A 12,215-nucleotide genomic window follows, 5' to 3' on the forward strand; every position below is an offset into this window, starting at 1 on the left:
TACAGTCCGTGCCGGTGTCTGTGCCAGAGGAACCTGAAGACGTTGCCAGCGCTGCCGGAATCGGGTCGATGATCGGTTCCACAGTCCGTGCCGGTGTCTGTGCCAGAGGAACCTGAAGACGTTGCATCGCCTTGTCGATGGCCTCCTGAACCATCCAGTCCAGTTCTTCTCGAAGACCTGGAGCAAGCAGCCCCGGCTCCGGAACAGAAGAAGGAGACAGAGGCATAGCCAGAGGGACCACTGTTAAAGGCGGAGTCGCGGCTCCCGATCCCCTTTCCTGGACGGGGTATCTTCGACAGCTGCTCGGATGATGGAGAGGTCGATGATTTCACTCCCTCGATGGTCCGAGTCTTACGGTGTTGATGGTGATGTTTCTCCCTGCGATCCCCTCGGTCCTGAGGGGGGAGTAGAGGGTGTCGATGGCCAAGAAGCCGTCGATGCCGGTCTGTCACCGGTCAGTGGTCGATGCTGGCGCGAAGTCGACGGTGCCGGTTCTGACGATGTTGATGCAATGGACGGAGTCTGTGTTTGAGCACGGAAGAGAAGTTCCATCTTCTCCATTCTGGCCTTGCAACCCTTCGGTGTCATTAGGGCACATTTGGTGTAGGTCAAGACATCGTGCTTGCGACCTAAACACATTACACAGACTTTATGGGGGTCTGTGATAGACATGGTGTGGGTACAGTCCGGGCACCGACAGAACCCCGACACCATGGCAAAAAATTGAGCCGCGGTACGGTCGATGGCCAGTAGACCGCGAGGGCCAAACTCGACGGTAATTGACGGGAAACGGGTAAAAACTTACCGGAGTACCGTGGACTGACAAAAGTTAGAGGAGGGACCCCTGCAGGGCAATTTAACTTTTAGTAATTCCGTGAGGAAAATTCCTGTCAGGAATCTCTTCAGAGCTCCTTTACCGCAAGGCTACTGCTGCGCGGAAAAAAGAAGACTGAAGGGGAACCCCTGCTGGCTGCAGGGTTAGTGCCATGCTGGGCATGCCCAGTAGGGGCCAGTCAAAGTTCTGGAAACTTTGACAGAAGTTTTCCATGATTGGGCTCCATCTTGTGATGTCACCCATATGTGAGGACTACCATCCTGCTTATCCTGTGAGAAACCTCTTTACAGAGAGGGTGGTTGATGTGTGGAACAGCTTCCCAGTGGAAGTGGTGGAAATATAAACAGTATCTGAATTCAAGAAAGTATGGGATAAATATATGGGGCTCTCTAAGGAAGTGATGAGAATTATTGCCTCTGGCAGGTGTAACTTGCTTGCGCCGGCCAGCTGCCGGCGCGTGATCCCCCAGCTTTGCTGCTGTGCAGGAGGCCTCTGTCCCGCCCCGTCCATTTTTCAGGCCCTGGGACATACACGCGTCCCAAGGGCTTTGCGCATTTCGCCGGGCCTATGCAAAATAGGCTCGGCGCGCGTAGGGCTTTTAAAATTTGCCCCAATGCTAATTTGCCATGTTTCGTGGCTAAACACGTATCTAACAAATTGCTGCACAAAACGAATGGTGTATGTGTATGTGGGTGCCCATAGACATAAGCACATACCATTCATTTTGTACGCCTAGTGCCCATTCCTTAGGTATGTGCTTAGCGACAAAATGAATCAAACAAATGGACGCACAAATGCACATCCCTAGTGTCCTATTGATTATCCTCCATTTAACAGGGCTATGAGATGCCAATTATATCTCTCTCTTCATTCAGTGCTATACATACTCTAACTCTCCCATCTTACTTCTTTTTAGACTTCTAACATTTGTATACAGACATTTTAAAACATTTTTTGTTTGTATTAACAACCTGCTCATCACTCGACAGGGATAAATGTGGAATCTTTCTGCTCTGTTTACTCTTTACTTAAAGGCACCTGGTCCACTTTAGCATTTATTGCAACCTCTCCACTGGGATGTCCTAATTTCCTTTTCTGTTCCTTCAAAGATATATCATTATGAACCATGTGCTTTTGAGCGACTGTTGGCTTTCCCCCATTGTCTAGTTTAAAAGCTGTATTATCTCCTTTTTAAAGGTCAATGCCAACAGCCTGGTTCCTCTTTGGGAAGCGCCCTTCCCCAAAATGATGCCTAGTTTCTAACAAACCTAAAACTCTTCCCTGCTCCATCATCTCATCCACTCATTGAGACTCTGGAGCTCTGCCTGCCTCTGGGGTCCTGCATGTGAAGTGGGGAGCATTTCTGTGAATTCTGGATTTCAACTTTGTATCTAAAATTCCTAAATTTGGCTTCCAGAAACTCCATCCTGCAATTTTCTATGTCATTTGTTCCCCCATTTACTAAGACAGCCAGCTACTCTCCAGCACTTTCTAAAATCCTATCTATGTGATGCATGAGGTCTGCAACCTTCACACCAGGCAGGCAAATTAGAAAGAAATCCTCATGTCCACCAGCCACCCAGCTATTCTACATTCCTAATAACTGAATCATCAATTAGAACGGCTGTCCTAACCCTTCCCACGTGGGAATGTGCTCTTAGAGACATATTCTCAGTGTGAGAGGATACTAGAATCTAATCTGCTTTGAAGTGTCTAAAATGCAGAATATAAATCTAAATAAATCATCTTGAGGGCAGGTCCTAGCTTCAGGATGGTTTCCTGCCTCACCAAGGCAATTTGTCCTTTTAGGTGACCTTCCTTCTCTCCAAGGCAGCACAGGGGCTGCCAGATTGAAGGTGAAGCTGCTTTACTATGTCCCTGGAGGTTTCCTGATATACTTCGTCTCCCTTAGTTCCTCCCAGTTTGCCACTCTAGCTTCCAAAGATTGGACTTGTTCTCTGAGGACTAGAAGTTCTTTGCACCTATTGAACACATACAACTTTTTGCCAAATGTGGCACTCAGTTCAAAAGACCAGATAGCCTCCCTTTTGCTGCTGGACTATTTGCATCTTAATTTTGTTGATTTGCTATTGAGTTAAAATTTCTAAGTGAGTAGGGATATAAAGCTAATCTAAAGTACTTTTGGTCTATTGATTTATAATTGTCAGTCAGTGACCTCTAAATTAATTGTAGTTTTTTCTTATAAATGCCTAGTTATCTACCTTATTGACTCTTGTTTTGAAATCAATTCCTTTTGTATCAAACCTGCAGTAAAGTTGTAGTAAGGAGTTTTGAGGTCCTTTTCTACTGCAAGGAGTGCAAGGCCTATGGAAGCTGGGACTGTGGAGACTGAAGCCTAGACAGCTCACGGGAACCTCTGGAGTCCTCTCCCAGGGCTGTGGGTAAGGTATGCAGATGAGCCTTCTGGTCTTCTTCTTCAAATGCCCCAAACTCGCCCCAAGGAATCGCAATGAGCTGGCAGGTGGACTCAAGCTTCCCTGCTTGTGACTTTGCATCTAGTGTTCCTCTGACAACAATGCTAGTAGCCAGGGAGCTTTTGAGGATCATGCATCATGTGCCTTGATTTTTGATGTCTAAATATCACTCTAATATAGTTTTATTATTCCAAATGTAATGAGTTAACATAACAACCAGTAGCTGGGAAAGAGAACCACACTTGATAAATTAAATGTCGAAAAAACAGGAAGCATGGCGTGAACGTTTTAGTCCTCACAGAGATAAATCAAGATGGTAAATCCATTCATAGATTTTTAATGTGAGAATCTCACATTCACTCCACACTTCCTGTTTTTTTCGACATGAGTTAATATAATATATATTCAGTACTTCTCACATGTAAATGTATTTCACTTTTGCACAGAAGAAGCTGCTCCTTAAATCTAAGAAATCACACTTGCATTTTTGTTTAAATAACCATAGAAACATACAATATGGTAGAGCCAAGATGGTCAAGACAACTTCCACTTCACATTTGAATGGCTTCACAAATCTGGGTCATCTATAGTTTCTTCCCCTCTCCCCCAGCAAAAAAGAAAACATAGTCTTGTTGGGGACAATGAGGAAAATTAAGGGTTAAGTACAAACTTACCCTTCAGAATCCCTAGACCTATAGATATCTTTGTGATCAACTTGTTGGCATGACACAGATAAGCCTTCACCAAGCAGGTTCATGGCAAACAAAATCTCCCTTAGCTCTCAACAGCAAATTTCTCCATCAATATTACCGGAAGTTGTTGGATCGGGCCCACCTGAGATTCTCCTTAAGATTGCTGCACTGACTGTAGCCAAAAGCTCCCCTTTGTTGGCAAAGACATCTAATTTAGATGTGAGGAGAGTCTGCATGAGATATAAAACCCAGAAAACTAGCAGCATTTCTGGCCTCTGATAAACCAGCAGAGGATAGCTTCTCCACATCTCCTGACATTATTTTATAGATATTTAGAGAGCTCCAAATGACATATGAAGGAGGAAACGGGGTTTCAACCTTGGAATGCCATGGAGTGGGAGTGGTCAGGGAAAAATGGGAGAATTTGGGGGCAGATATGGTCAAGTGTTTACAAACCCTGAACATTATAGGATCAGAGGAAATGTAAAGGGTTGTCCTTAAATTGGGGCATCAGCAAGTTTTTAATGTATATCTTCACTGAAGCCCAAAGCCAAGCTAATCTTCTGGCTCCAATAGCTATTGCTGACATGCTAAAAGAAATGAATCACCTCATACTTTGATCTGAAGATATGCTTAACACATTCTTTAGTTTCATTGACGCTGGCATGAAACTTTCTTTGAAATCTATTGGCAAGTCTTAAGTCATTTTGTACCATTTAGAATCAAAAATACATATTCTGCATCATATAGAATTGAGGTACAACTATTCTGGAACTTAACACAGCTGACTGGAAAATCTTCTTTGCTGGGCTAACAAAGAATGATCTTTGCCAGAAGGGAAATAAGAATTAGTTTTAGTTCTCTTTGTCTTCTTTAAAGCTGATTCTATCACCACTGATTGGTGGGGAAATTGAACATTTTGATGGCACAGACAAGATTAAACTTTATACTTTATGCCCAGGTTTCTTGAAACTGGTAGCAAGGATAAAGGTGTCTGCTACATTCTTGCCTGAAGCCTTTGTAGTGGCCTATGGACTGGTACTTTTACAACTTGTTTTGGAGATTCAATATATTTTCACTAGTTCTGTCCCTGGTAAAAGAGGAAAGGCATCTCCCTAGCCAAATTTTGGACAAAGGCCGGATATACTGTATGTTCAAGAAGAGAGGTACTCCGATGTGTTTGTAGAGAAGGATCCAATGGCAGACCAATAGGATAAGAACATAAGAAATTGCCATGCTGGGTCAGACCAAGGGTCCATCAAGCCCAGCATCCTGTTTCCAACAGAGGCCAAACCAGGCCATAAGAACCTGGCAATTACCCAAACACTAAGAAGATCCCATGCTACTGATGCCAGTAATAGCAGAGGCCATTCCCTAAACCAACTTGATTAATAGCACTTAAAGGACTTCTCCTCCAAGAACTTATCCAAACCTTTTTTGAACCCAGCTACACTAACTGCACTAACCATAGAATACTGAATAGAATAATGGAGAGATAAAACAAGATTCAGACCATTCTTGTGAATTAGACAGTACTAAAGGGAGGTGCTTTGAATATTGTTTTGTCCCCTGAAAGAGGACGATTCATGGGACTTAGTTTGTGCTATGACTTTTCTACACTAACTGGGGGGGAAGGGGGGGGGGATAACTAATTTTCCATCTTAGGTGTCATCAGTTCATAAATGTTAGACATCTTTTCCAGTAGTGAAGGTGGTGAGATATCAGTAAAATAATCGTTTTCAAAATCTATTCACATCTTTCTCATGGTATGGCAGTTGGCTGCAAAAAGCCCAGTGGAAAAACTGTCTAATTCAGAGACCAAAATCAGTACCAACGGTGGGTGGCTTTGGTAGTGTTTTGATTTTTTAGTGCCATAAAACAAGTCTTTGGGCTGAGCAGACGTTTGCGCTTAGGATGGCTCTGTGCTCTTGCTTGCAGATGGTGCCAATAATATTTCTATACCCAGGAAGGATTCCACTGAAGGACACAGTTTCTGTGCCAATATAATGCATGTCGGTGTGGCATGTGTATGTTTTGGTGTCAAGTCACTGAACTGACCAGCACCATCTTTAGATGGTGAATGGTGACAATACCAAGACTCCTCAGAATTATGGTGCCGATCACAAGAGTGCCGCACCTTTTTTGATTGAGGCGGCAATACCTGCACTGAAGAAAGCTTCACCTTAATTGCTCAGATGGAAGATTAAAGATACTTTAAGAAGTCTCAACACGTGGCTTCTTGATTTTTTTTAGCCCTAGAGGTATGTAAGCACAGACTGCGCAGTTAGGTACATAGTGGAAAGGCCCGAGACCCTGCACACATCAGTCATACTGATCCAACAGTCATTTTCAAGGAACAACAAAGGCACCTTTTGAGTACTAATATGCTGTCTGGCAGATGTAAGTCAATTTTGGAAATATAAAGAAAATGTATTTTTCTTTTTTTTTTTTCCTTAAGAGGAGAAAGAAAGAAAAAACCACAAGGGAAAATCTTTGATGAGTAGCTGTTAGGACGCCAAAAAGGTTCTTTCATGCTAGCAATAGAAAAATGACAGAGGAGACTTTTGCAGTAGCGTCTGCACGGGAAAGTCCTTGCATGCTGAGAAAGACTCTCTTGGTCTTTCAGAGCTCTGAGAGAAATATTTCCATTTCTGAACCATCAGATGAGGTCACCTACTTGTGTAGCTGATCCTGGTGCTGCACTTTTGGAATAACTACTTATGATCCTAACTCATGTCTGTATGTACAAATTAAGAGCATAACTTGTGCACCTAATTCATAAAACATGAGTTAGGGACACAAGTTATGCTCCTAATTCATGCTTTGTACAATCAATTTAGGAGTGCAAGTTGTGTCCCTAATTCAGGAGCAAAAGTACTAATAGCCAGCAATAACTTAGCACAATTGTTATAGCCAAAGCATATAGTTAAAGCACGTCAAATTAAATAAAAAAAATTCATGCAAGTATTTTAGCAGTAAGGCTTGGTAATCAAATGTCACAGCAAAAATACCTGAAGCTAAGTTTAAGTGTATATATTGAAAGGGATACTTGAATATAAATTTCAAATGCCTCAGGTATTAACTTAAGAGACTCATTCACCAAGCTGTGTCGGGACATTAACCATGCAAAAACGCTGTTTTTCGCATGATAAATGGCCAAATGTGGGGACAACACAAGATATTTCAAATATCTTGCATTATTTGAGCCCTGGTACTGCTTTTATTTCAATGAGCTCATTATAATGCAAATGCATGCTAAGGAGCTCATTAATACCTTAAATTATGTAAACGTGGCTCACTGAAAATTTCGCAAGCTACGTTATTTGATTTAAAGCTAGCTATAATTCAAGAGCTGTAGCTAACTTCCCCCGAGAGCCTCGGGGTATTAACACAAATCTGGAGGCTCCCGGAGCCCTATCTTAAAGGGGCTGTTGGTGCCGAGTAAGCCTCTCCACTTCCTGACAGTAACCCTAGGGGTCTGCCTAGACTATCTACCCCACCACCACCACCCCTTTGGAGGCATCCATTGTAGCTAAATAAAAAAAATATAAAACTTTCATAAAAACAGTACAAGCCTTGCTCCACATCCAAAAACCCCCGTACATACAAAATGATCCCTGGTGGTCCAATGACCCCCTCTTAAGACAAAAGACACCATGGTGATCTAGTGGATCCCTACCCCAGCCATCCCCTCTTATTTTTCAAAGTCTCTCTGGTAGTCCAGTGGGGGCCCGGAGCAACTCCTAGGCTCTGGGTCCAATGGCTGCCAAGGCAACTTTCTCTAAGAGGGGGGATCCAGGGAATGGGGGACGGTCCACTGGATCACTAGAGATCATTCTGTGCATGCAGGGGAGTCGGGGTCCAAAGGATGGGCTCACCCTTTGGACCTCCAGACACTGATTATTATTATTATTTTTTTAGGCGAAGTATAAAGTTTTTTTTTTTGTTTTTTTTTTTTAATTTAGCTACAATAGCTGCCTCCAAAGGCGGCAGGTGGGATGGGACAAGGGATCTATGCAGATCCCTGATGTGTCTGAGGACCTTCCGGGAGGGGGCTTCCTTGGTCCTGTCAGCCCCTATAAGTCAATCCTGGGGTTGCCATCGCGTATTGTTTGTGGGGGGCATTTTGCTCCTGTAGTACTTTCCTATGGGAGTCACAAAGTGGAAGGGTCATTTACTGTGGCTTTTGACTCCTGTGGTACAAATACTGCAGCTCAGCAATTGAGACCCTAAAATTGTCAGCCCTCTGGGGACAGGGAAATATCTACAGTATCTAAATGAAATCTATTTTGATGTGCTTGACAAACAGAATAGAAATCTAACAAATAAAATTACATGTAAAGGTCAAATAATTTGCAGTGCTCACAACTTAGGGATCTCTTCTTTCAGCAAACCATCTCTCCACTTACAAAGGATGTGCATTTCACCCCATCTGTTTTAACTTTTGATTTGTTTCTATTTTCTAAGCATTTGCTTTGTCATCTGAAACTTTTTCTCTTTTTCAGTTATGTTTACATTCCAACTTTTTCATTTTTCAGTGATTATATTGGCAATGTTTAGCGTGTCCTAACCGTTTCCTCCTGCATGTTGATCTGTTACTTTTGGAAATGTAATCTTCTTGTACTAACCGTAATTTTAAAATGCTGTGAAAAGGCAACGGTTTATAAATGAAGAGTCAGCATTCCAAGCCAGGTGGCCTGGCATAGAACAAACATTTAAATTTAACAATGGTCATGTCTTCAAAATCTAAAAGCTTCATGAAAAAAAAAAATGGAGTATTTTTCTCTTTCTTACTGGACTCTAGAAAATGACAGATTGTTGAGTTGATTCATCCCAAGTTTTTTGGGGCTCTGGAGGGCAAATAGTCAGGGACATAAACAGGTTTTGCAGAACAGCAACTATCATAAAACAGACTACTGAAGATATATGGGGCAATTAAAATGTTTGACATGACTAGCCACAAAAAAAAAAAAGAAAAAAGAAAAAGAAAATCTAGGTGGAGCACACAAAAGGTTTCAACATATTTGTTCTGTTAATACAGACTGGGCTACAAGAATCTATTCACCCACATACTTCCACTATTTTTAATCGTAAAATTAAGCCCTCAGGTTGAATGTATTTACTATTGTCCAGGGGTGGAAGAGTTCAAGGAAATTCCCAGCTCAAACAGTGGTAGTTGCTAAATAACTAAAATGCATTCTTCTTCTTCATCACCCAACATGTTTCACTGAGTCAGGTTTCTCTAAGGGTATTCATGCAAAAGTCCCACAAAACATAGGCTCACAAAATTTTCTTTGTATACATTTAATCAAGTTAACTAACCAAGCCAGCTGCATACAACACACACGTCTCCTGCACTTGTATATATAGAGGGAGATGGCTCACTGTGATGGGTCGGTCACTCTCCATCCCCTCTTCCCCATTTTAAAAACTCTAAAGAGAGAGTGGTGAGGTTTTAAGTGCTTTTCTAGCTCTTCTGGTGGCTATATGAGTCCCACTACGTTCACACTGTCCGCTCCATGGAGGTGGTGTGTCATACAACATTTTTGTTAACGTAGGTGAGCCTTGGGCTTTAAAAGGTTGTTAAACATTGAGCTACTAAACCAGATGCACTAAAAAGTTTTTTTTTTCTCCATTTTGTGTCTAAGAGGCAAATGCTTTGTACACCTGACCTAAAGGGCAAAAATCAGCATCCCTAGCTCTAGTGGTCACCTGCCAAATAGATTTCTGTCAATTTGTTTACAATCCCTACTGCACATCAACATTTCATGTTACATTTTTCTAACATTTGTTATCAAATGCCTCCACATATAACACTTTCATGCCTCTCATGAAAATTAAGAATATAAGGACATCTCTACAAAAAGAATTCAGCGTTAACAAAGATACAGTTTGCATATTTAGTCATGAATGCTATTGTGAAAAACCAGAAGATATACCAACGCTGTTTTTACACCGTGACTTTTGCTATGACCCAATACTGAACACCACAGAAACTATTATCTTTCTATCTTTCTCACCCACCACACACTATTGCCCCCATAGTGCCACTGCAGAAGGTGGTGTTATTGCTGGCGCTACCGCCTGCGAAATATTATCGCCGCAGCGGTACTGGCATACAATTTTTTTACCCCGTCCCTTTCCCTCATTTTGCGATGTAGTCGTTATCATGATTTAAAAAATGAACCCCCTTAGAAGCCTAAGTTTTCAGCTGAAAATTCACATACATTTAAGATCGCTATTCATTTGCTTAGATTTAAGTGCCTAAAGTAGGTGCCTAGCTCTGAAAATCAATGTTAAACTCTTAAGTTTGTTTCCCTGTCCTAACTATGCCCCTGTAGCCACTCACTTTTTGGGATTCCAAATTTAGGATCCTAATGAAACTAGGATCCTAAATTTAGGAATTCAGCCCTAGTATATTTTCAAAAGGGCCAATTTGGGGAGCCTAACTCCAAAAGTTAGGAGCCTAAACCTTTTGAAAATTGACCTCACAGATTCCAAACAGTTTTCTTCCTTTTGAAGAGATCGCAAATTGATAAAACATTTACCGTAAGCTTTATTAACCCTATTTTTTTTATACATTTAATAAATAAAATGAGCCACCGGCATCTCTGATTTTACAATGGTTTCAAAATTTTTAAATAAGTCATATTCGGGCTCAACAGAAGTCATTTGTAAAAAATAAAATGTTTTAGAAATTAATAGCCAATCATAATGGGTCTTATTCAAAGTTTTTACATGGCAAGTATGTGAGTACATGCTGAACATTTATCAAATGGAAAAGCTTGAACGGGGTGACTAGAAGATAAAGTCCCAACATGCAGTAGAAAACCTGCCATGTAAACTGCTGGAACTGAACCTATTCTCTAGTCTTGCATTAAGAAAAATACATACAAATAATATATTTATAGAAAGCTTACTAGGAACATCTTCTTTTGAAGTTTATTATTAAACTACAAAATGTTGCCATATCTTACTTCTTAGCCTGTCTTGTCATGCTACTGTAGGTCAGATGAATGTTTAAAAAGGAACCACATTTTGCACTCAACTATATCTAAAATATTTGTGTTATGACCAAAACATGTAATCTTAAAAAATTTCAGATTTTTATACTTTTTATTTTCAGTACATATTTCAACAAATCTGACAAAAATTGTACTATTTTCTTCTTACCCAGTTTTGGAAATACTATTAAATATTCTGCATTGCACTGAGGACATGCAACTCTGGCTGTACTGTTTCCCCTCTGCTTCTCATCCACCCAACGCTGTAGACAAGCTTGGTGAACCCATTTGGTAGAGCCTCTGCACCTGCAAGGCCTCACCCACTCTGCTGTTCGATCATCTTCATCAGTAGCAAAACATACCCAGCAACTTCTAGAAATCAAACAAAAATATTCACTAGTTAAAATCAAAATCTGAAGGCTCAACAACAGAAGAAGTACTTAAAAATGATGTACATTTTAAAGTAAAAAATGTATTTTACAATAGCAGTGCCTCCTCCATTCCCAGATGTTCTACACTACTATTTAAGCCAGCTAATTCCTTTACTCCCCATGAGTCACAAAATTAATAGAAAAAATATATGTAGTTGTGTGTCCTGTGTGTTATTTAAAAGGTTTACTGTTGTGTAAGCATAAGCACTGGTCTGAGTGGCACATGTACAGTGTATGCCCCAGTAGTGAGAATGTATTTGAGAATGATGCTTGAATGCTGGGGATGGAAAGGAGCACATGTGTTTAGCTAACGTATCAGGATATTTGCCAGGAAGGTAGGAACTACCAAAACTGTTTTCCCACTGAAAAGTGCCAGATGTAATACTTTTCTCCAGGTCTTTTCTGAGACTTTATCCGTAGAATCAAAGTAAAAAAAGAAGTGTGGCTCAGGCTGGCTCCCATGATTTTTCATTGGATGAAAAGCCAATTAAAAACATGTTTTATCCCATCTGAAAAACATGGACAAAGAGAGGCTCCCTGGATTTACCCCTGCTCTGAGAGGCAATTAATGTCATATTTAAGGTGGTTGAAGAACCCTTTTGGGGTGGAACCAGATGAGGGAGGATATAGGCAAGCTCCAAATCCTGCATACTCTCAATCTTTACCAGCCCTCCTAACTACATGGAGTGTTTTCAAATGTCAAGAGCAGCTAAATATCCCTTTTTATGATAGAAGAAATGCAGGAAAACCAGATATTTGGCTGGTATTCGCCTAATGGAAGCCCAAACCACGGGGAATGAATTGAGTCCTATGTTTTT

General features: G+C 41.2%; 1 protein-coding gene across 1 annotated transcript in view; it reads right to left on the minus strand.

The window, feature by feature from the left end:
* The window catches only part of MARCH5 (membrane associated ring-CH-type finger 5), a 208,842-nt gene that overhangs the window by 93,888 nt on the left and 102,739 nt on the right, over positions 1-12,215 (minus strand). Inside the window, exon 2 of the mRNA XM_029609939.1 lies at positions 11,136-11,338. Within this exon, the coding sequence (XP_029465799.1) occupies positions 11,136-11,338 (203 nt within the window). The remainder of the gene's footprint in view (positions 1-11,135; positions 11,339-12,215) is intronic.

This window comes from Rhinatrema bivittatum, chromosome 7, assembly GCF_901001135.1.
Source record: "Rhinatrema bivittatum chromosome 7, aRhiBiv1.1, whole genome shotgun sequence".
NCBI lineage: Eukaryota > Metazoa > Chordata > Amphibia > Gymnophiona > Rhinatrematidae > Rhinatrema > Rhinatrema bivittatum.